The 21,730-nt window shown below is 49.3% G+C and overlaps 1 protein-coding gene across 2 annotated transcripts; it reads left to right on the top strand.

Annotated features, from left to right (window-relative positions):
- The first annotated feature begins 1,338 nt into the window (after positions 1-1,338).
- On the top strand, positions 1,339-12,392 carry RBM23 (RNA binding motif protein 23). 2 transcript variants are annotated; one of them, XM_045802790.2, is made up of 14 exons: positions 1,340-1,596; positions 5,942-6,017; positions 6,605-6,723; positions 7,198-7,245; positions 7,378-7,551; positions 7,785-7,838; positions 7,994-8,111; positions 8,208-8,360; positions 8,446-8,583; positions 8,975-9,040; positions 10,506-10,701; positions 10,793-10,912; positions 11,007-11,091; positions 11,172-12,392. In XM_045802790.2, the coding sequence occupies exons 2-14, from the start codon at positions 5,952-5,954 to the stop codon at positions 11,173-11,175; spliced, it is 1,341 nt and encodes a 446-aa protein (XP_045658746.1). In that variant the 5' UTR covers positions 1,340-1,596; positions 5,942-5,951; the 3' UTR covers positions 11,176-12,392. The 2 variants fall into 2 exon arrangements, with proteins under 2 accessions (XP_087715195.1, XP_045658746.1); XM_087859069.1 differs by lacking the exon at positions 11,172-12,392 and having other exon boundaries at positions 1,339-1,596; positions 11,007-11,095.
- The last annotated feature ends 9,338 nt before the right edge of the window (positions 12,393-21,730 follow it).

Here is a 21,730-nt window from a genome sequence, read left to right as displayed (position 1 = left end):
TGGACTCCTCGGTGTAGGTCTTTCTGACCAGCTGTAAAGAGGTCTTGTCCATTGAGACCTGTGATTAGGCTTTTCTCTGGGGAGAAAAGATTGGCCCAGTGGAGACAGACGGGAGTAGTGAATGAAGCCAGCTTCCCTTCCACGTTCCTGAGCTACTGCGCTGCCAGCTACGTCTTGGGAGGGAAACTGGAAGCCATGCAGGCATCTCCAGCAAGAATCCATCTGTTTTGTTTGAATAAAGTCACATGGTTAGTGTTCGAAGTAGTGAGTCCCAATTCTCCATTTTACAGAGGAAGAATTTGAAACTGACACAAAGGTTTAATGTTAGTATTCAAATCAAGACTGGAACACAGGTCCTCCGACTCTGGCTCTCTCGATGTTCTAACCAGCTATGTTTCTGGCAGCTGATATATTGGGCAACTAAAGTATGGGGATTCTGGAAGCCCTTGGAACGTGAGTGAGCATCAGGTCCTTCTCTTTCTGGTTAGAGATCTGAGTATTGCTGCACCCAAGGAGTCACCTGAGAAACTTACAACTTTACTTTTGCAATGGGAGGTGTGTGGCTGTGGGACCAGGCAATGGCCATAAGAGTGTGAAAGAAGACAAATAAATATGTGGCAAGACTTGTGTTTCCCGGGGCCCAAGCACTGAGGGCAGGAGATAGTTGGGAGGGCTGTGTAGACATCGCGCTCAGAATGGGGTACAACATCCTTCCTGACATGAAACAAATGCAGGTGCTCTCCCCGAGGCTGTCGTGGCTAAGCAGGACACGTGACCTTCTGAGGAAATCAGGAATAGAGAGTAGCAAGGAAGTCAATTGTACCTCCTCGTTGGCTCCGCCCACGGCGTTGGCCTAGTCACCTGGAGCCAGGAGTTGGGCCGGAGAGTCCTCGCTGGTTCTTTGCCCGCGTTCTCCGCCTTCCGCGTGTCACCTAGCCAATGAGAGAGCAATGGGCGGCCGCCTTAGGACGCTTCCACTCTCGGAGAGGTTAGCCAATCGATGGGAACTGGATGGTTGCTAAGAAACATTTGAGTTTGGCTCCACCCATGCCTAGGGGTTTGGCCAATGAAAATCTGTACTTTGGACAGTTGCCGCGAAACCAGTGAGATTAGTTCCACCGCCTGAATGTGTCGGCGCCTGCGCAGATTGGGGAAAGTTCTGGAAGACGGCGGAGCTGCCGCCATTTTGCGGGAAGACGAGCAGCTCCGACTGTAGTGCTGCTTTTACTGCTGAGACCCTGGAAAATAGCCGAGCTTCGCGCCCCCAACACACCCAAAGGAACGGCGGAAACCGGGACTCCCCCCCTGCGGGGACCCGGAACTGGTGAGAAACACCGAAACCCAGTCCCCCCCGCGACGTCACCAATGCGTGACGTTGCCGCACGGCGCCTCCCCCTGACGTCACAGGCAGAAAATGGCGTCAAGAGCAGAATGAGGCAAACTTTTAAGAAAATATTTTTGTTTACTTTGGTCTGGAAGTGTTCGCTCCCTCAGTGTAGCCCGCTGGCATGACTTTAGGGATCGGCACCGTCGTGGTTATATCTCCTAAAGATGAAGATGCTGTCTCAAGGATCCCAGTGACCGATGTCTTTCCAGGTCCCCGAAGCCCTGACGTTTAGGGTCGCCAGTACCGGGGCGGGATGGGGGGGAGCATCGACCCACCGCGGTTTGAGAGGGCTGGCAGGATGGGTTTTCAGCTCTTAGTGCCACCACTCCCAGAGAGGTTAGGGTACTGAGACTTATTTCTCAATCTTCAGGCTCTGGAAGACTCCTGTTCCTTGTGTTGGCCTCTGGGCTTTTCCCTTGTTCCTTTTTTTTGACCGCACGTTCCGTGGCGGTACAGGAGTATAGTGAGGCCACATGTGAAGTTTTAGCATTGGGACACTGGCCCTCGCAGGGACGGTGCGAATCGGTTACCTGTAAGACCATTTTTTAAAGTGTAGCCTTGGCTTGTTACATAGCCTGGAGAGTGTATTTTACCTTTCTCCTGTTCCTGTTATTAAGCAAGCTGCTTTCAGTTTGGTGATGTTTGTGCCCAGCTCTGTGACTGGATCCATCACCCCTTGGGACTCAGCAGGTGGTGAATTTTGCCTGAACTGAGCTAACAGTGGTTCTTCACTCTCTTTTGTCCCTTCAGCAGTGAGGCCTTAGTGCTTGTTGGGGTCTTGACTGTGCTATGACCAAGTCCAGACACGTGCATGATTGTGGGCCCACCCCTAATGCAGTTTTTGGAGCAGGGATGAAAGAAGGCTCTGTAGTTTTTTCGTGGATGAGGTTGATGGACTTTGGCCCTTAATTTAGGACATGGGAAGAGTTTGAAAACTACCAACTTGAAAACGCATAGTGTTTGGGACTTTACTGCTTCTAGGACATCTGAAAAGATACACCAAACCGAGTGAGATTTCAGGTTTCAAAATGTGCTCGCGTTTTGTATGCCTGTTGAATAGAGTCATTCATTTCTGAGTACCTGAGTGAAAACTTCACTCCGTAGGTGGTGGCTCATTTGTCAACCTGAGCGAAAGTTGTTGTGCATGTGTTAAGCTACTCCTACCCTGTACGAGCAGTCAACAAAGAGCAATTATTGAAATCAGAAGCATTTCATTTGGGGAGGAAAAAGCAGATTTTAAAAAATAGAGAGGAGCTGTATGACATTTAGAAAACTTGTATAGACTTGGCACCTGGCTGGCTCAGTTGGAGAGCATATGACTCGTGACCTTGGGGTTGTGAGTTCTAGCCCCATGTTGAGTGTAGATTACTTAAATAAATAAATACTTTTAGAGAAAAAAGGAAAGAAAACTTGTATAGGCTTGGCAGGCAAAATGACTGGAAAGATCAGAAATTGTAGATTGAAACCTTTTATTTTTAAGAACCGTTTTTTCCACAGTCGGTCAAATAGTATGTATTACAATGAGGTTGGTTCCTGGTATTTTGAAGTGTATGCTATTTCATCTAGAAGCCACATAATAAGGTGTGACTAATGGGACTAATGCTTTTGATAAACCTTTCAGAATAGTAATTCCTTAGATGACTGTGTATTTAAAAGTAGACATCTTCAGGGGCGCCTGAGTGGCTCAGTTGGTTAAGTGGCTGCCTTCTGCTCAGGTCATGATCCCGGGATCATGGGATTGAGCCCCGCAAGCAGGGAGCCTGCTTCTCCCTCTCCCTCTGTCTCCCAGCTTGTACTCTTTCTCTCTGTCAAATATATAAATAAAATCTTTTTAAAAGTGAAATAAAATAAAAAATAAAAATAGACATCTTGGGGCACCTAGCTGTCTCAGTCGGTAGAGCATGAGACTTGATCTCAGTTGTAAGTTCGAGTATCATGATGGAGGTAGATTTTACTTAAAAACAAAATCTTAAAAAAAACTAGACATCTTGGTATGCTGTATACTCTTTAAAATTTTCTTTAAGACTGAGTTATAAAGTACAGGAGAGAGAGGTCACCTGATAGAATTGATAAGACATTAGACCTTGGGTCAGGAGACCTTAATCAAGAGTCAGCTCCTCCATTTAAGCTTTGTGATTCTGGGCAGTTCACAAAGCCTCAGTTTTTTCATCGTGCATTGGACCTGATAGCGGCTTGTAGAATATATTATCTTTGTTTGTTTTTTTTAAGATTTTACTTATTTATTTGACAGAGAGAGAGAGAGACAGCCAGCGAGAGAGGGAACACAAGCAGGGGGAGTGGGAGAGGAAGAAGCAGGCTCCCAGCAGAGGAGCCTGATGTGGGGCTCGATCCCAGAACTCCAGGATCACGCCCTGAGCCGAAGGCAGACGCTTAACGACTGAGCCACCCAGGTGCTCCTATCTTTGATTGTTAAATAAATGTACAGTGTTACAATAAGCAGTTGAGTTCAATTGAGGGTTTTTTTTTATTTTATTTTAAGATTTTATTTTTGAGTAATTTATACACTCAACATGGGGCTGGAACGGACAACCCTGAGATCAAGAGTCACAAGCTCCACCTACTGAGCCTGCTGGGCGCCCCAAGTTCACTGGTTCTTAGACACACCTATTTGATTTTGATTTGGTTTCCATTTTAAGTCTTAAATATGACTCCAGGTAATTTTTGCTTTGCTCTTTCCAAGAATCTTGTCTCTGTAAACAGGCTTAGTACAGTGCCTAGGAATATTAGGTACTGTAGGAGTGATTAGTCCTATTTTTATATTACTTATTTTACATTAGTTATTACTTTTATATTCCTGTTTTATTCTAAAGTCACCAGAATAGGCTATGGGCTCTGAGGGCAACAAGGACAGCATCATTGCATGATGCATTAGCTGCTTTAAAGAGGACAAAGCTCTTGTGGATATGGAAAGTCCGATTATGATTAGCCTCTTTGCACCGAAGTTTTTCAGATTAGTTGGAGATTTGTTTTTGTTTTTGTTTTTCGGTCAGCTTTATTGAGGTATAATTGATATAAAATAAAGCTGTACACATTAAGGTGTACAGTTTGATGGGTTTTGATGTTTAAACACCCATGAAACCATCACCGGCAAAAGTTTCTTCTGCCCTTCTGTAATCCTTTCTTCCTAGCCCCTCTCCACCTCCTCCTGTCCCTAGGCAACCCGCTGATTTGCTTTCTGCCAGTACAGGTTAGTTTACATTTCCTAGAATTTTTTCCTATAAATGGAACCACACAGTATATGTACCCTTTTGTCTTATTTTTTTCACTCGGCATTATTATTTTGAGATTCATGCGTGTTGTGTATATTGATAATTCCAGACTAACGTTTTTTTGAATAATTTATCCTATTGATTTTGTTTGATATCTTGTTTTTCTTTTTTCTTTTTTTTTAAGATTGTATTTATTTGACAGAGCATGAGTGTGCACACAATCAGGGGGAGCAGCAGGCATGGAGAGGGAGAAGCAGGCTTCCCGCTGAGCAAGGAGCCAAGCAGGGGCTCTATCCCAGGACCCTGGGATCATGACCTGAGCAGAAGGCAGACGCTTGATCGACTGAGCTACCCAGGCGCCCCAATATCTTCTGTTGTGTTTTTTTTTTTTTAATTTGACGGGCCTATGGCGGACAGACTTGGGAAAGATGATTGCTAGGTGTGAAAGCTTGGGGGGGGGAGGCAGGAAGTCTTACCCTTCCTGCGTAGACAGCCTTCAAGGTGGAATTGGTTAAGCCTGTCTTAATCATTATCTTTCTGAGTTACCTGAATTCTAGTTGGTATTATACGGGAAATGCTTGGCGATGAGTCCCCTAATTATTGATGATTGTGTGGGGGATGTCGGGGAGAGCTTAGGGCACATCTGCATTCTGGTGTTGTTTTGTCTTGTTCTGATTTTTAGTCTTGCATCCTTATCTTTTTATTGGAAATATGTGCTTATTTCTATGGTTTAACTTTATTATTTTTTTTTTTTAAAGATTTTATTTATTTATTTAACACAGATAGAGACAGCCAGCGAGAGAGGGAACACAAGCAGGGGGAGTGGGAGAGGAAGAAGCAGGCTCATAGCGGAGGAGCCTGATGCGGGGCTCGATCCCATAACGCCAGGATCACGCCCTGAGCCGAAGGCAGACGCTTAACCGCTGTGCCACCCAGGCGCCCCTATGGTTTAACTTTAAACCAGTTATTTATACAGAATTTTGAACTGTAGAATGGAGGCCTAGTGTCCATTGTCAAGTGAATAGTAATTTTGAATGCCAACACTTTCTCTTTATAGGACAGGGTCTGTATTGTATTTTGTTTCTATCTAGATATTTCTTTTCCTTCGAGACACTTGACCTTTTCTAAGCCACAGAGCAAAACTAGTTCAGATTTAAAATGCGCAAAAATAAACCTAGAGTAAGCAACAGCCAGGAAGATCCCTTTGTATTCAAGAAACAGACTGTATATTCTGAAGTCTGTTTCTTAGAGAAGGAAGGGAATGTGGGATGCCAGAAGGGGAGGAAAAAGATGAGGTTCTTACATATCCATGTCCTCTCCTCAGCTCTGCTACGATGGCGTCCGATGACTTTGATATAGTGATTGAGGCCATGCTGGAGGCTCCCTATAAAAAAGAGGAGGTAATATTCCCCATCTCACTCCTGGAATTGGGTTAGTAAGAAGCAGCAGTTCTAGATAATCGGTTTCAGCACTTTGTAAATCCTCTTTCCCTGCTTGTTTATTCTGTATCGTGGCTATTCCTAAAAGTCATGTTTTTTAGTAAGCACCACTCTTCAGCTTCCATACTCAAAGGCATGCTGGCAGAGCGGGTCCCAACGCTGGGGGGAGGGGGGAGGAGGGTGGGGCAGAATGTACTGGGAGTAAGTGCTTTGCTCATAGCTCTCAGTGACATAGTAGAAAGTCAGTGTATCTCAGACCTAAATAATTTCTCACTCTCCTGGGAAATAGATGTCAGTGGAACAAATGTTGGGTAGCTAAAGTTTTGACATCAAAATCTGTCACTCTGATCTCTTCTTTTTGAGTGGTTTCCTTCCTTCCTTCTATTATTCCCTTTGTTAGGAGATTCGGGTGCTCAGAAACTGGCTAGATAACTGTGAGCTTTGATTTCATAAGCTTTCTTTGTCCACTTTTGTTCTTTTGTTGCCCAATGGAATGTGTGTGTCTGCCACTTTGTACCTGGTGACATTTTTCCTGGCAAACCCCTCAGGATGAACAGCAGAAGAAAGAGGTTAAAAAAGACGGCCCTAGCAACACCAGCACAAGCAGTACTGGCACGAGTGGCCCGAGTGGCCCCAGTGGAAGCAGCACCAGTGGGGAGGCAAGCAAGTAAGTGTGGCAGGAGGAGGTGGGTCGGTGACTTGGGCAAGGGAAGCAACTGCGTCCATCAGAGAAACAGCCAGAACAGAGAGGTGGTTGCTTGTAAGACTGCTAAGTTTTAGTGATGGCTCCACTAGGTCCTGGGAATCATGGTGACTTGGTTTAATTATCTTCTAGTCTTCACATTCCAGCCAAGACTTGGGGATCTGTGCTAGTGTCATTCTATTTCAGTTGAGTAAAATAGCCAGGGGACCCCTGATTTGGCAACAGCAGCTTTTGCTGGGCTTTGGGGGGAAATGGCCACTTCAGATGGCTGACAGCATTCAGGGTTGTGTGCAAGCTAGTGTTGCTGTGACTCCTGCCAGATCATCTTGGGCTCTTTGGTCTTTTACTGCTGTTCAACCCTGGCCTTTCTGTCGTTCTTTTCCTTGGGGGAGAGGGTAAAACCTTCTTGATAATAAGAATTTGTTCCCTCCTTCACAGGAAGAAGAGGAGTCGAAGCCATAGCAAAAGCAGGGATAGAAAGCGCAGGTCAGTAATTCTGGGGGCTTTTGGGTTTTGAGGATTACTCTAAATGGGAAGATACCAGGGAGAGCTACCCCTCAAAGGCCGGAAGAGGTTGGTTTGCCCTGCAGCAAACTCAGTAGTGCCTTCCACCTGTAGTCGCAGTCGGGACCGGGACCGGCATAGGCGGAGAAGTAGTCGGAGTCGAAGTCGGGACCGGCAGCGTCGCCACCGCAGCCGGAGCTGGGACCGGCGGCACAGCAGTGAGTCACGCAGTCGGGACCGGCGGCGTGAGGACCGTGTGCGCTACAGGAGCCCGCCACTTGCCACTGGGTATCGCCTCTTGCTAATACGATGGCCTTTGTGTTGGAGTCCGGGTAAACCCTGTGCACTGTGGTTCCTTCCCGCGGGTACTCGCAGCCCGGTGTGGTGGGCACAGACCCTGTTACTGCAGGGGTGGTGTGGACAGTTCCCATGTGAGATGAGGTGCTGGCAGACCAAGCATTGGACGAGCGCGAGTGAAATCGGATGACGTGATTTTCCATCTGTTGTTCTCTGTTCTGTAGGCGCAGGCACGCGCACAGTAAGAGTCCTCATTTCAGAGAAAAGAGTCCAGTCAGGTGAGTGGATAGTGAGCACTCCGCCAGGGATCGTGAGATACGAGTAGAAAGCCGTTCGAGCCAGAATACAGGAGTGTGTGGTACTTGAGGGGAGCTGGAGAGCGGTAACCATGTATCAGGAGCAGGCGTCTCACCAGATTGCACTCGCTTTTCAGGGAGCCCATTGATAATCTGAGTCCCGAGGAGCGTGATGCCCGCACGGTTTTCTGTATGCAGTTAGCTGCCCGCATTCGGCCGCGGGACCTGGAGGACTTTTTCTCTGCTGTCGGCAAGGTAACCTTCCCCCGCCTTTAGCTTTCTTCCATGTAGCCTATTTTCTGTCCATCCTCCTTTATGCCCAACTCAGGACTGCTTTCTTGCCCGGGAAAGGTTCGTGATGTCCGAATCATCTCCGATCGGAACTCCCGTCGTTCTAAGGGCATTGCCTACGTGGAATTCTGTGAAATCCAGTCTGTGCCTCTGGCCATTGGGCTGACTGGGCAGCGGCTGCTTGGAGTGCCCATCATCGTCCAGGCTTCACAGGTGAGCAAGTTGCAAAGCTGACACGAGAAGATGGGCTCGGCGGGAGGAGGTGTGGGATACGAGCTGTTGGTTCCTCCTCGCATAGGCTGAGAAAAACCGACTGGCAGCCATGGCCAACAACCTGCAGAAGGGCAGCAGCGGACCGATGCGCCTCTACGTGGGCTCCCTGCACTTCAATATCACTGAGGACATGCTCCGGGGCATCTTTGAGCCCTTTGGCAAAGTGAGTAGAAAGTAATGGAAACCTCGGAAGGGAATTGGAAAAAGTGGGGAGAGTGAGTGTACCGCATTGTTCTGTCTGACCACGATTAACCCGCTGCGTCAGTCAGAATGAGCGGATGGGTCCGTGCTGGAAAAGTTAGGCTCCATCTTTGTATGCAGAGTGCTCAGTACGCATATGAGTCAGGCATCATGAAGTCATAATGGGGTCCAGATTCAGTAAGATTAGTAAGGAAAGGTGTTTTGGAAAGAGGTGGCCTTTGTCTCTTTTTAAAGAGAAGGTTTGGAGAGTTATAATTGGTTGGCTACAAAGTTAGAGGTGGGTAGAACAGTTAAGAAAGATCAAAGGTGCGGGTTAGCGCAAAGATTGCTAATAATTTCTCCATCTTCTACAGATTGATAATATTGTCCTGATGAAGGACTCAGATACAGGCCGTTCTAAAGGTTATGGTTTCATTACGGTGAGTTTGTGGTCATTAACTTTTGAATTTCAGTGTGGGTTTGTCCACTTGTCTGATTTTGCAGCTTAGCTTCATCCTCCTCCTTTAGGAACTGTCTAAATGACCCATAAGCCCGGGTGCCTGAAGCTTGGACTAGCCTTCTGCCCCTTGAGATGAGTGCATTGGTTGAGATCCTGGCTTTGCTCCTACACACTGTCAGTGGCCCTGGTATGGGGGTGTCCAGGAGTTCAACCAGCTTCTCTGGTGCCGCAGCTTGCTCTTTGGGTAATAGAAATGATTTCAGGCTACAGCTAAAAGGTTGGGGGTATGAGGGAGGTAAGATGTGGGCTTTTATACACATGCTTCATGGAATTAGTATGTTTTCATGATAGGAGCAGGAATAGGGATTTTTTTTTTTCCTGGCACTACCCCATTTGAAGCATTTTCTCCACTGAGAAATATCTTTATATTCAGAGACCGCTGTAGGGAGAATAGCGAGGCCTTTTCCTGACACTCCCAACAAAATTGCTTCCAGTTCCCATAACTGGTTCTTCTAGCCCCGTGTGACTCCAGGCTGAGGACTGGCTGCCAGCCACAGAGTCTCGAAGCTGGTATTTTGTAGGTTCAGTCCAGGCAGCATACACCCCCCACAGCTGCCTGCAGGGCAGAGGGGAGGTAGGTTGTTTTCTACCAGGAGTATTGCTCACCTCAGAAGCATCCAGTGAAGGCAAGCCACTTATACCACCTGCCTAGGAATTGTCAGTACCACATGTCAGGCCCTAGGGCAGGTGCTACCAGAGGAAATGGCCAGCTGTGGTGTCCACAGTGGCAAGTACCTCTTCTAACTCCTTGATGACTCAGGTGCAGAAAAGCTTTTGTGAGGCCTTTTTGCCCTTGTGCTGCCGCCTTTTTGATCAATACCCTTGACACTTCAACAGCAGACTGGAATCTTCTCTACCCCAGGCTGCTCTGGTGCTGCTGGGCAGTAGCGCCCTCTGATCAGCAGCAATGGTGGAGGCGTAGGGGTGGGGTGCTCTCCATGCCAGGATGCGTGCCCTCCTGTGTCTGGGCTCTGGAGTGTCCGATTCTTACTTCTTGACTGAGAATTAACTGACTAGTCCTAAGGGCTGAAGTTAAAAAAGCCCAGGAATCTTGACTCTCAGGCTGTCTTACTTGTGTTTATATGCTCATTTGTGAAGCAGCCTGTAAGTGTAGGCCACCCTATAGATAATAGACTGTTTGCATTATTAGGTTCTTAGTGGAGCTGGAAGATTAGTGATTGCCATTGAGTCCGTTGGAAAAGGTCCTTTTCACATGAATATTTTGGGGGGATGGGGATCTTAGGTCACATTGCCTGGGACAGAAAGATTTGTGCCATAGTGAGCATGCAGTTTTCTGGGATAGCGGGACGAGGTGGTGGTGGTGGGTCTTGGCGAGCATGTCCACGGCCAGGAGGTGACTGATACACGGACTGGGTTTCTTGTAGTTCTCAGATTCCGAGTGTGCCCGGCGGGCCCTGGAACAGCTGAATGGCTTTGAGCTTGCTGGTCGACCTATGAGAGTTGGCCAAGTGACCGAGCGACTGGATGGTGGCACAGACATCACTTTTCCGGATGGGGACCAAGAGCTGGATCTGGGATCAGCAGGTGGACGTTTGCAGCTCATGGCCAAATTGGCAGAAGGTGGAGAGAGTTTCTGTGCAGAGTGAAGAACGTGGGGTGGAATTTTAGATCAGGGGTTGGGACTTAACACCAACTTTTCTTTCCCTTTTAGGCTCCGGAATCCAGCTGCCTACCACAGCTGTAGCTGCTGCTGCCGCCGCCCAGGCTGCCGCCGCCTTGCAACTGAACGGGACGGTTCCCTTGGGGGCCCTGAATCCTGCGGCTCTGACTGGTAGACTTGGACTTGGGGAAGGGAGAAGGGGTTGGGCCCTGGAAAGAAGGAATGCTCTGTGCTCACTAACTTGTCATGCCTCTCTGTGTTGCAGCTCTGAGTCCGGCCCTGAACCTTGCCTCCCAGGCAATCGCCTCCCAATGCTTCCAGCTTTCCAGCCTCTTTACCCCTCAGACCATGTGAGTCTCAGGGTCTGGCTCAGTTTAGTCTTTGGTTTTCTTTCCTTTAGCTTTCTCTTGACCTCTTTTTCTTGCCATAGGTAAGTCAGTGGCGCAGTACACTGCCTCCCTGTGCCTCTGGGTCCTGCCACTCCCTTCTCCACGTCTACCTTTTCACGGCCCCTTCTCCATTTTGTGGACCAAGCCATCCTGAGCGTATGGACGTTGACTCTGCGGGAATTGGAGCCACCCTTGGACTCAAGAGCTCCTGCCCAGGGCTGCATTGGGAGTGGACTCTGCTGAGCAAAGCCACTAGTCGAAGAAGACAGAATCTGCACCTACGTGGAATGCCTGTTTCTCCGCGTATGTCATCTTCTGGGATGAGCTTTCATTGCTCTTTCCAACCACCTCGTAGTGATTCCTCGATTCCTCCCCCCTGTCGGGAAGGCCATAGGGCATTAACTGAAGGAACTAACCTCTCTCCTCTTCCTATACCTTTACCCTACAGTCCGTTGAGGAAAAAACCCTTAAGACCTCTGGTCTAAGAGGATTTTGGGGTTTTGGGGGGTGGGGGGTGATCCCTGAAGGTGCTGGCTTGCTGCTGCACACGCCCTGGAAGGTGGCACAGACATGCGCATTGTGAAGCCTGCCTTAGGCCTCAGCTTGGGGCCAGAACTGCTACCGTGGGCTCAGCATCTTGCTGGGGGGTGTGAGAATGATCTGTCCTGCCAGGCATTTCGGATGTCTTAGGGGCAGGGCTTTCAGGAGTTTAGTGAAAGGTGGGATACCTTTCCAGTATCTTCCATCTTCCTTTGTGTAGTTGTCCTTCCTCCCAGGTCCTTCCTGTGGCCCAGGGTGGAAGGATGGAGAGGAGGCTGCTACTCTCTACCATTTCCCATGTGCCTCTACCGTGGGCTTAACCCCAGCTGATAAAGCTGCTCCTGTCCCCTACCTGGGCACATGTGAGCCCTTTTCACTGGATTTTATACCCTCGTGTCTGTGTACATAAAATATGTGTGTGTGTGTGTATATGTATGTGTACACACATATGCATACATACACATACATGTGCATATATCCATATAAACCTTGTATGAAAGGCAGGCTCCACTGTCGTGGTGGCCGCTGCCCATATGTGTGTGGTCTCGGTCAGTTGGTGTGTCTGATGTTAATAACTTCTCATGAGCCAAAACCGTGAATGGTTCTAGGGATATAAAACATTTGTAATGCCTTTGTGTTTTTTCCTTTTATTTTAATTTTGTTTTATCTAACCTTCCTTAGAAATTAAAATGGACAGAAGGCACATGCCTGGATGGAGTTCACCATCTGTCTGCGTTATACTCTCGGCCCCGTGGGTCTCCTCCGTATGTCTTCATCGTAACTGCCCCCCCCCCAATATTTCCAAACCTACCTTGTCACTGGACACAGTAACAGGCTCTCTGTGCCTAAGGACAGATCTTGTCTTTCCACCAGATGGCAGTGTGACGGTAGCACATTTTGCACCTTTGGCTAGAGGTGTTCTGTGATCTTGAGTTTAAGTACCAGAGAAGCCTGCTAAGTTCACCAGTCTTACCATTAGCCTCTGTGCCTGCCTTTGGCCCTCTTTGTAATGGAACTCCTAGTCCAGTATCCAGAGGGGTTTGGGCGTCATACATCAGGGCTCCCCATTCCTGAAGTCTGCTATTCCTCAGTCATTGCCCTCAACTCTTGCTTTCCATATGTGACTCTGCTTCGGATGACACAGGCTTGGGACCAGTAAATTCCAGAATGCTGAGTATTCCAGGAATTGCCCTGAGGAAGGGGATGCGCACGTCTCCTCCACCTGCTTTATAAGGCTTATGACAAGAGGCCTGCCATAAGGTGGCTCACTGTGTTGGGACCAGCCTAGAGAAGAAGGTCTGAAGTTCAGGGGCAGAGCTCTGTGGGACTCCTCCATGCTCTACCGGTCTCTATGGCAACAATGTTAAGACTTTATTGTCATGCTAAAAATATGGATAATTGCTGTTAGGTTTTAATTTGTCAGCTCTCAGACTCCTAAGCAGAGTGAAGGTTTCTTGGTGATACTCGCTTCTGGGGTTGCTTTTCACACTGAAGTATTAGGTACTTGGCGCCTGCTTGTGGCAGAAAAGGCCACTACCCAGAACTAGCTCTTGATTCCCCCAGGCTGCTGCAGCCTCACTGCTGTGTTGCCTTTGCCGCCACCCCCACCCTTTGCCTGTCCTGGTTTGCTCTCTGCGCCTGGGAGAAGGGAAGCAGGACGCATTGTTTTTAGGTAGTAGCTGGCTAGGGCCCAGTCCCCCTATAATTATTGATTTGGCCGCTAATGCATCCTGAAAAATAGTGTGGACCATTTTTGTTAGTTATCCTGAGGCTCGGGACCAGGCTTCCTCATGGCAGTCTTAAACTCCTCCAAACTATAAATACCCACAGGCCTTGCCTACTTCCCTGCCCTCATCAGATGGGTGCCTGTCTCTGCTTGGTTTCCTTTCGTTCCCATTCCTGCCTACTTTGGCCTGCCTTCACTTTTCTTCCACCTCAGTTCTCCCCGCAACGCTTCTTCGTTCCTCATACAGTCTTTTGCTGGGGGAGAGACGGTGGTGGAAGTGAGGAAACAGCGAAGACAACTACTCTAGTCCTCACCCATATAAGGTGACAGCATCCAGTGGGTGACACCGGAGTCACTACATGTGACTCAGTGCCTTCTAGTTACTCATCCCTGCATTGGGGGTGGTTGGAGTAGAGAGGAGGGGACAGCAAACAGCCTCCTAAGGTAAAAGAAACCTTCCTGAGCCTCTCTTGCCTGGGCATAGTGGCTCAGGTGTGGGTGGAGGAGAGACTGGCCCAGATCCTCTTCTAGTGCAGAATTGCCCAGCTGTCCTCAGTTCTAAAAAGGAGACGTTCACCTGACTTTTGACTTCTAGCCTATTCTGTCTTCTCTAAGGCAGTGGTATTTCCTCCTTGTTCTTTAAATTTACGTGTTTTTGAAATTGGGTTTCTGCCTACTTTCTCCTTAGCTCCGACAGTCCCCAGATGTGAGTGACCAGAGGAAGCAGGGGTTTGCCCTTTGCACCTTTAGTCCTGGTGCTTATGAGGAAGGGAAACGAGTTTACAGCTTGAAGGGAGAGGGTCAACCACAGCCTCTCCTTTTTCTGTTACGGAAGGGGCCTAGTGAGAATCGGGAAGTAATAGTCGGATGGTGAGGAGAGGCTGTGCTGGCTCCGAAAAGTGGGAGGTGGGTGGTATGACGGTGAATTGTCGACAGTGGTGCAGGGCTGTTACGGGTTAGGCATTGTTCTAGTCACTTTATGTGTACTGAGTTCTTAATCCTCACAACGACCCTCCGAGGTCGACCCTCACCATCTTTACTTTGCAAACAAGGAAACGGATACCCAAAGAGGGTAAGTAGCCTGCCCTGCGATTACACAGCAAGTTTGGGATTCCAATCCAGGCAGTCGAGCTTCAGATTCCTAGATCCTAATCTGAGCCTGCCCCTCCTGGGAGCCAAGGCCTGGGAGTCACTTTTCCTCCCTCTGTACCCAGAGTTCTCAGTACGTCCTGCACTTCTCCACTTCCATGTTTGCTCAGCTTGTTCCCTCTGCCCCTCTTCTGCTGGTCAGAATCCTGTCCTTTAAGACTCTGAAGCTTTGCTAGTTGATTTCCCTTTTCAGGATTCTTTGTCCTGTTACAAGTCTCTCATTCTGCCTTTACAGTTCTGGGTAAACTCTATTACTAGAAGATTATGGCCTGATGAGGCCAGCCATAGACATGCCTTCTTCATTATTGCTTTGCTTTGCACATACTAGGTGTCTGTTGAATTAGTTCCTTCTCTGTTTAAGTCAGAGCTAAGCTTTCTGACGCCCGTCCCTTCTAGCCTGCTTTCCCTGGTATCCTCCATTCCTTCCTCACCCCTCCAGGAGAAAAGGCAGCTTACTCTTTTTGGTGTTACCATGGTAGCCTCTGATGCTTTCTGTCAGAAGTGCTGCTTGCCATCCACCAGAGACTGATGATTCCATGGCAACCAGGTGAAGTCGCTAGTCATGAGCTGGATGCAGGAAAGGAATTCTGGTCTCAGAGCTGTGTCTGAACCTTCTAGCATCAAACATCTCTTCCCTCCCAACTTTTGCACTTTATATCCAGGACGGCTTTGCTCTCCCTGTGCTCTTGGTGGAGAGAGCTCGGTGAGAGGTGAAGCACACCAACCAATTTAGATCATCCGGGAAGGTGGAGGCAAGGAAAGAGCTGATCAAAGCTCACTTTTAAAAGTTGGATGAGTTCTGTTAGCTTTCCCACATGATCTCCTCTCAAGAGCCCTTAAGGAGTTGGCTGCAGTTACTGGAGAGCCATTAAGCAGTTATTTTTGAGGGCAGTGGTAGATGGATGAGGGGCCTGAACACTGGAAAGGAGCCAGTCAGTGCTGGCTTGCGGGGAGGGGAAGCAATGACCTTGGAAATCAGAGACTTGTCAGACTCCAGCCAATGTTCCAGGAAGGAAGGGAGCTTCCATCAGCTTTCAAGCATCGTGAAGCCTACTTGTTTAGAGTGGGTAGTGCTGAAAATTAGCCTTTTCTGAACTCCTGGGCCTACCCAAGCCAGGGGACCTTCACCCCGTAGCAGAATGGTCACACCCCGGAGCGACCGCACACGCTGCAGATGGCTGTACTGTCACAAACCAGCTGAGGAAGCTGGGGCTTCATCGCTTTTGTGACTCAGAATCTTCATCTGTGAGAAGGAAAAGCTAACAGTAGCACCTGTCTCAGGGACAGTGTGAGGCTGAAATGAAACAGTCCATGGAGAGGGCTTGGAACTTGAGAGCTTGTCATTACTCCTGGCCATCAGTATTCCCGTTCCTCCGAATGCCAACACACTGGACTTGCTACCTGACCTCAGAGAATGCTCCGTGTGTGGGGGGAGAGAAGTGAGGGGGAGGCAGTGGTGAAAGTAAGGCTTCACTGTTGCTGGACTGGGTCTCCCCGGATCACAAGGTCCTGGGTCACAAGCAGCCTACTTTCAGAAAAACAAGTCCCACTGGCCCAGTGCCTTTTTGTCCCTGAAACTATAAATCAGGGGGCACCTGGGCGGTTCAGTCGGTTAAGCATCTGCCTTGGGCTCAGGTCATGATCCTGGGCTCCAGCCCCATATAGGGCTCCCTGCTCAATGGGGAGTCTGCTTCTCCCTCGCCCCCCACCCCCGCTCATGCCCTCTCTCTCTCTCAAATACAACCTAAAAAAAAAAAAAAAAATTATAAATCAGAGAGCAATCAGATGGCTTCAAAAAGTCAAGGTGATTCTCTGCCTAGCCTCCCCGTCAGGTACCTTCAGCATGCCTCCTGCCCTTTGCTTTGGCCAGGGAAACCCTGCAGTGTTCTCTGCTACCACCCTTTGCTTAGCGCCCCTCCTCACCTGCCACAGGGGTCCTGTAGCACCTGCCCCAGCTGGTCTGCAGAGCTCTGACAGTTTCCTTTCAGAGAAATATTTTAAATGAGCACCGGTCCTCTGCCTAAAGACAAATTATAACTGGAACAAAAAAATGGAATACTGCAGGATAATACCATCAGTTAGGCTTCAGTTGCCAATCTTCCCTCTTCTCCCCCAGTACTCCTCAAACAACAAATCTAATAATGGGCATTACCTATGAGGGTTACCTGTGAGTCCTTTGGAGGCAAGTTAGACCTTGTGGACCGTGACTTAAAGATGTCTTTCTTTTTATCATTTATTTATTAAAGGTGGTTTTTTTTTTGTTTGTTTGTTTTTAGGGATGCTTGGGTGGCTCAGTCGTTAAGCGTCTGCCTTCCGCTCAGGTCATGATCCCTGTGTCCTGGGATGAGCCCCTGCACCTGGCTCCCTGGTCAGCGGGGAGCCTGCTTCTCCCTCTCCAGCTCCCCCCTGCTCGTGTTCCCTCTCTCACCGTGTCTCTCTGTCAAATAAATAAAACCTTTAAAAAATTTATTTATTTGAGAGAGAGAACACGAGCAGGGGGAGGGGCAGAGGGAGAGGCAGACTCCCCACGGAGCTAGGACCCCAATGTGGGGCTTTATCCCAGGATCCTGAGATCATGACCTGAGCTGAAGGCAGACACTTAACCAACTGAACCAGCCAGGCACCCCTCTTTTTATTTATTTAAAGTAATCTCTATACCCAGTGTGAGCCTCGAACTTACAACCCCAAGATGAAGAGTCACATGCTCCACCAATGAGCCAGCCAGGTGCCCCTTAGATTTGTATCTCCGGGGCGCTGCTGTGCTTTGAGAAGTTAGCAAGCTGTCTGGGTACCTGAATAAGGGATGAGGACACAGACTGTAAAAAAAAACAGTACTTCCACAGCTCATTTCTCTAATGTTTGACAAATTACAAAAATATTTGCATTTGCATTTAGTCCTCATGACCATCCTACAAGGTAGGTATTGTTACCTTTACTTTATAATTGGGAGAGCTGAGGTCCAGAAAAGCAGAGATTGAGACTGACTTTCTCCATCTAGAAAATTGTGGGACTGGGTACTAACTAAAATGCTTGCAAGGCCCCCACTGAGTTTGTATTCACACCTTGAGTCTACTAGGCCACCAAGCAATGGAGCATGGCATCAAAAGTCAAATAGATGAGGGGCCTTTGGCTGGCTCAGTTGGTGGAGGGTACAACTCTTGATCTCAGGGTTGTGAGTTTGAGCCCCACATTGGGGGTTAAGATTACCCAGAAAAAAAAACACCTCAAATAGATGACAAGGCACCTTGAGCATAGCCATGACAGCCACCAAGATGACAAAGGACTAAGAAGCAGGATGCTCTTACCTGGTTTGGGGTCCCCTTGACAACTCGGCTGTACCATCCCCTCGAGTTTTGCTGCCTTCTTACAGGGAGGGTCTTTATCTTACTCGGTGGGCAATACACCATGTCTTGTGTCTCCCGTGCATTTGCTCAAGAAGTTGCCCCACAGGCAGTTTTTTCCTCTTTCTCCCATCTTTCTACAGCCTGCATATATCCTTCAAGACCCAGTTCCTAAAATCTGTCTCCAAATTCTGTTTCTACTGTTCAGGATTCTAAGAGCAGGTGACATAGCCCCCAGATAGTTAGATAGTCAAAATGTGGTCCAGTTTGCTGCTGTTGACCACCTTGTCCCAGCTCTCCAGCTCAGTTGTAAGCTCCTGGAGGGCGGGAGCAGTGTCTTACCTGTATTTGTTTTTCCCATAGGGCCTAGCGCAGTGACTGGCGTATGGCAGCACTTGAGGGGCACAACTATTTGTGGATGGATGGCCGGGAAAAATGGACTTGGACTGCTGTGGCTAGAACTATGTTAGATTAATAAGAAGATGTATGCATGGGTGGGCTTTCTGGGAGTGAGGGTTTTTTTTTTTTTCTTTTAAAGATTTTATTTATTTATTTGACAGAGACAGCCAGCGAGAGAGGGAACACAAGCGGGGGTGAGGGGGGTGGGAGAGGAAGAAGCAGGCTCCCAGCGGAGCTTGGAGCCCGATGCAGGGCTCAATCCCAGGGATCTGGGATCACACCCTGAGCCCAAGGCAGACGCTTAACGACTGAGCCACCCAGGCACCCCATGGGAGTGAGGGTTTAACCCAGAAGACTTAGGAAATCCTCTCAGGCTTTTAGAAGAGGAGAGACCCCGCCCCAGTCTCTAGAGAGGCTTAGGTGCAGCAGGGCATAAAGGCCCAGCTCTGAGCAGGGGCCCAGAGCAGAGGGATGCCTTCCGAGACACAGGACTGGCCTCACCTCGGGCCCCTCGCAGAGCACACACACTTCCTGCTGTTGGCCGGTGAGGGCGCCTTGTGGGTCAGGGACCGCGGGGGTGGCAGGGGCCGGCTAGCAAAGGAGCGCAGACAAAATCGCAGTGGTTAGGAGGAGCATGGGGGGGAGAAGACCTTACCTGGCGGAAGCAGCTCAGGCCACAGGGCCCTCTGCTGATCTCTCACGCCAGCGGATTGGCAGCCCGGTGCGACTCCGCCTGGATGAGAGAGAGAGGAAAGGAATGGCCTGGCTCTCAGAGAAGACCCCACCTTCCAAGTCTGGCGGGAGCGTGGCTTCGGCTTCCGTCTGTTCTGAGCTCGTCCCTGTAGGCTGTAGGCGTCTGGAGGGAACGCACAGATGGGTTGGGCTGATGGGGCTGGCTGAGTGAGGGGGAGGGAGGCTTGTGGTGTGTGTGGCACCCCTCACGGGGGAGGCCCTGCCATTGTCAGTATGCATATTTGAAGCTTCAGACACATGAAAGGCACTGGGCCTTTTCCCTCATCTTCCCCTTTGGCCACATTTGACCATTGGTGGTAGGCTTCCTTTGCGAAAGCCCTCTTCCTGGGGGCCTGGCGGGCTCCGTCAGTAGGACATGCTACTCTCGATCTTAGGGTGGAGAGTTTGAGGCCCACTGTGGGCATAGAGTTTACTTACAAAAACCAGAGCCCTCCTCCCTTGGCAGAACCCCCACATGTTCAACTCCAGTTCTGCTGCTGCCTCAGTGGCGGCTGCGTCTCCACCCTCCTCATCTGCTTATCCCCAGGACCCTCTCTCTGGTCTCTCTTCTTTCTCTGCAACATCAAGACTTTGTTTTAAGTTATTTCGGTTTTGAACAGGTAATATATACCATAGTTAAACATTCAAACAGAAGAAAAAGGGCATACAGTGAAAAGTAAACCTCCTGCACCTGTCCTCCACCCACCCAGTTCCCCCTCCCAGCAGCAATCAGTACCATCCTGGTTTATAATTTGTTGGGTCACAGACCCCTTTGGCAGTCCCATGAAATCTGTGAACCCCATCTCAAATGCACGACTGCACAAACGCATCAAATTGCCCCACTTCTCAAACATCACAGACCCCTAAGGCCCATGTGTGGTTTGAGGCTAAGGATCCTAGCCTGTATTGTATCCTCTTCCTTAGTGCCTCCCTTAGCATACCTTGTGGATCCTGGGGCAAAATAAAAATGCAGGGCTTGGGACGCCTGGGTGGCTCAGTCGGTTAAGCATCTGCCTTCCGCTCAGGTCATGATCCCAGGGTCCTGGGATCGAGCCCCACATCAGGCTCCCTGCTCAGTGGGGAGTCTGCTTCTCCCTCTCCCTCTGCTGCTCCCCCTGCTTGTGCTCTCTCTCTCTGTCAAACAAATAAATAAAATATTTTAAAAATAAAAACGCAGGGCTCCCTGTTCGAAAATGTTCAAGACCGCGACCGCAGGGCCCACCAGGCGTGGGGCGCTGTGTGACTGCGGCTCATTCTTTCCTCGGGCTCCTCGACTACTGTCTTTATGGGGACTATTCTCACAGCTGCGTCTCTCACCCTAACCTGTTCTGAATTTCAGACCCAGCTATTCAGGGAGCTGCTGAAACTCCATATGGATGTTTTACCGTCTCAAATTCAAGGGTCTCCAAAATGGAGCCATTTACCCACTTCCTCTTCTGCCCCCGAGCTCCCAGTTCCTCACCATCCTCCCACCACCTGCGACTCCTGCCTGTACCTAGCCACTCAGTTGCCAAGTCCTGCCAGTTCTGACTCACACCCTGGTACCTCTCCTTGCCATTGCTGTCTCCCTTGGGACGGCTCTTTATTACCCTCCATATGTCTTACGGTTAATCGCCCCCTCAACTTAGCTCCTCAGGCCTTGCCTCTGCTCCTCCAATCCATGCACACCTCTCCCAGCCTCCTCTTCCCAAGGACCGTCCCGATCGTGTCACTTTCATACTCAAAGACCTTTGGTGACTCATTGCCTGCAGGCTTGGGCACAAACTCCTTTGCTTGCCATTTAAGGTACTTAGAAGTAGGGTTCCAAGTCTCCTTCTCCATGCTCCTCTCCTACCCCTCCTCTTAATGTCCCTGAGATTTCAACCCCATGGTATAACCATCCATCCCTCCATGGGCCGAGTGTGTATTTCTTCATTTTACAGTATGAAGTGCCTCTGTTCCTGGTCCCCAGAGTTTAGACCTGGCTATTCCCCCATAGCCGCATAATTTCTCTGGCCCATTCACCACAGCCACTGCCCATGGCCCTGTCCATCAAGTCCCCTACATTTCTTCTAGCGACCTTCTTTCCTCTTCCTCTACTTACTAGAAGGGGAACCTTGGAGCAAACCTGGACAAAATCATTAAGTATCAAGCAAATATGAGGGAGTTCCCGCTCTGTTTCTTACTAACCTCAGGCAAGTTACTTAAACTGTATCTTCCACAATAAAAGGCTCGGTAACACCTTATATAGTCATTAGAGAATTAACAGAGAAAGTGAATACAGTCCTCAGGATAATGTCAGTATTCACACTATCGTCTCATAACCACCCATGCTGAGCTGGTCCCCCTTGGCTCCTTCCCAACTGCAGGGATCAGGAGACATCTCATCCCTCTTTCCAGCAAGTTCTGGGAACCTGGGTGGGTTGGAGCGGAGGCCTGGCCCTCAGGTGCTCAAGTAGCTGTACTATAGTCTGGGGTGAGGGGAGCTGCTGCCTCTGCTCTCTTTGTTCAGACTCGTGGCTCAGGCAGCAGTAGGCGTGGGCGTCCCCAGGGGGAGGCACTGACAGCTTGAGTTCTCACACGGGCTTTGCAGGTGACAGTTGGGGTGGTGGGGCCTGCCGGGAGAGGTGCGGGCCATCTTCATCACGCCCCAGCCGATGGGCCTCCCTGGTGGACGTGGGCCCCACCTGAAACCAGCTGGGTGTAGCTCTGGGTGCTAACTGTAGCCTCCAGC

Source organism: Ursus americanus, chromosome 35, assembly GCF_024610735.1.
Source record: "Ursus americanus isolate L20-20 chromosome 35, mUrsAme1.1.p, whole genome shotgun sequence".
Taxonomy (NCBI): Eukaryota; Metazoa; Chordata; class Mammalia; order Carnivora; family Ursidae; genus Ursus; species Ursus americanus.
The sequence above is the reverse complement of the archived record's forward strand: the minus strand, read 5'-3'. Positions and strand labels throughout refer to the sequence as shown.

What these genes read in the sequence shown, in the direction of transcription:
- RBM23 (XM_045802790.2), top strand. Translation starts at nt 5,952, where the DNA reads ATGGCGTCCGATGACTTTGATATAGTGATTGAGGCCATGCTGGAGGCT. An exon ending in AGAGAAAAGAGTCCAGTCAG is followed by an intron (nt 7,839 to 7,993) that starts GTGAGTGGATAG and finishes CTCGCTTTTCAG; the next exon opens with GGAGCCCATTGATAATCTGA. An exon ending in TCTTTGAGCCCTTTGGCAAA is followed by an intron (nt 8,584 to 8,974) that starts GTGAGTAGAAAG and finishes CATCTTCTACAG; the next exon opens with ATTGATAATATTGTCCTGAT.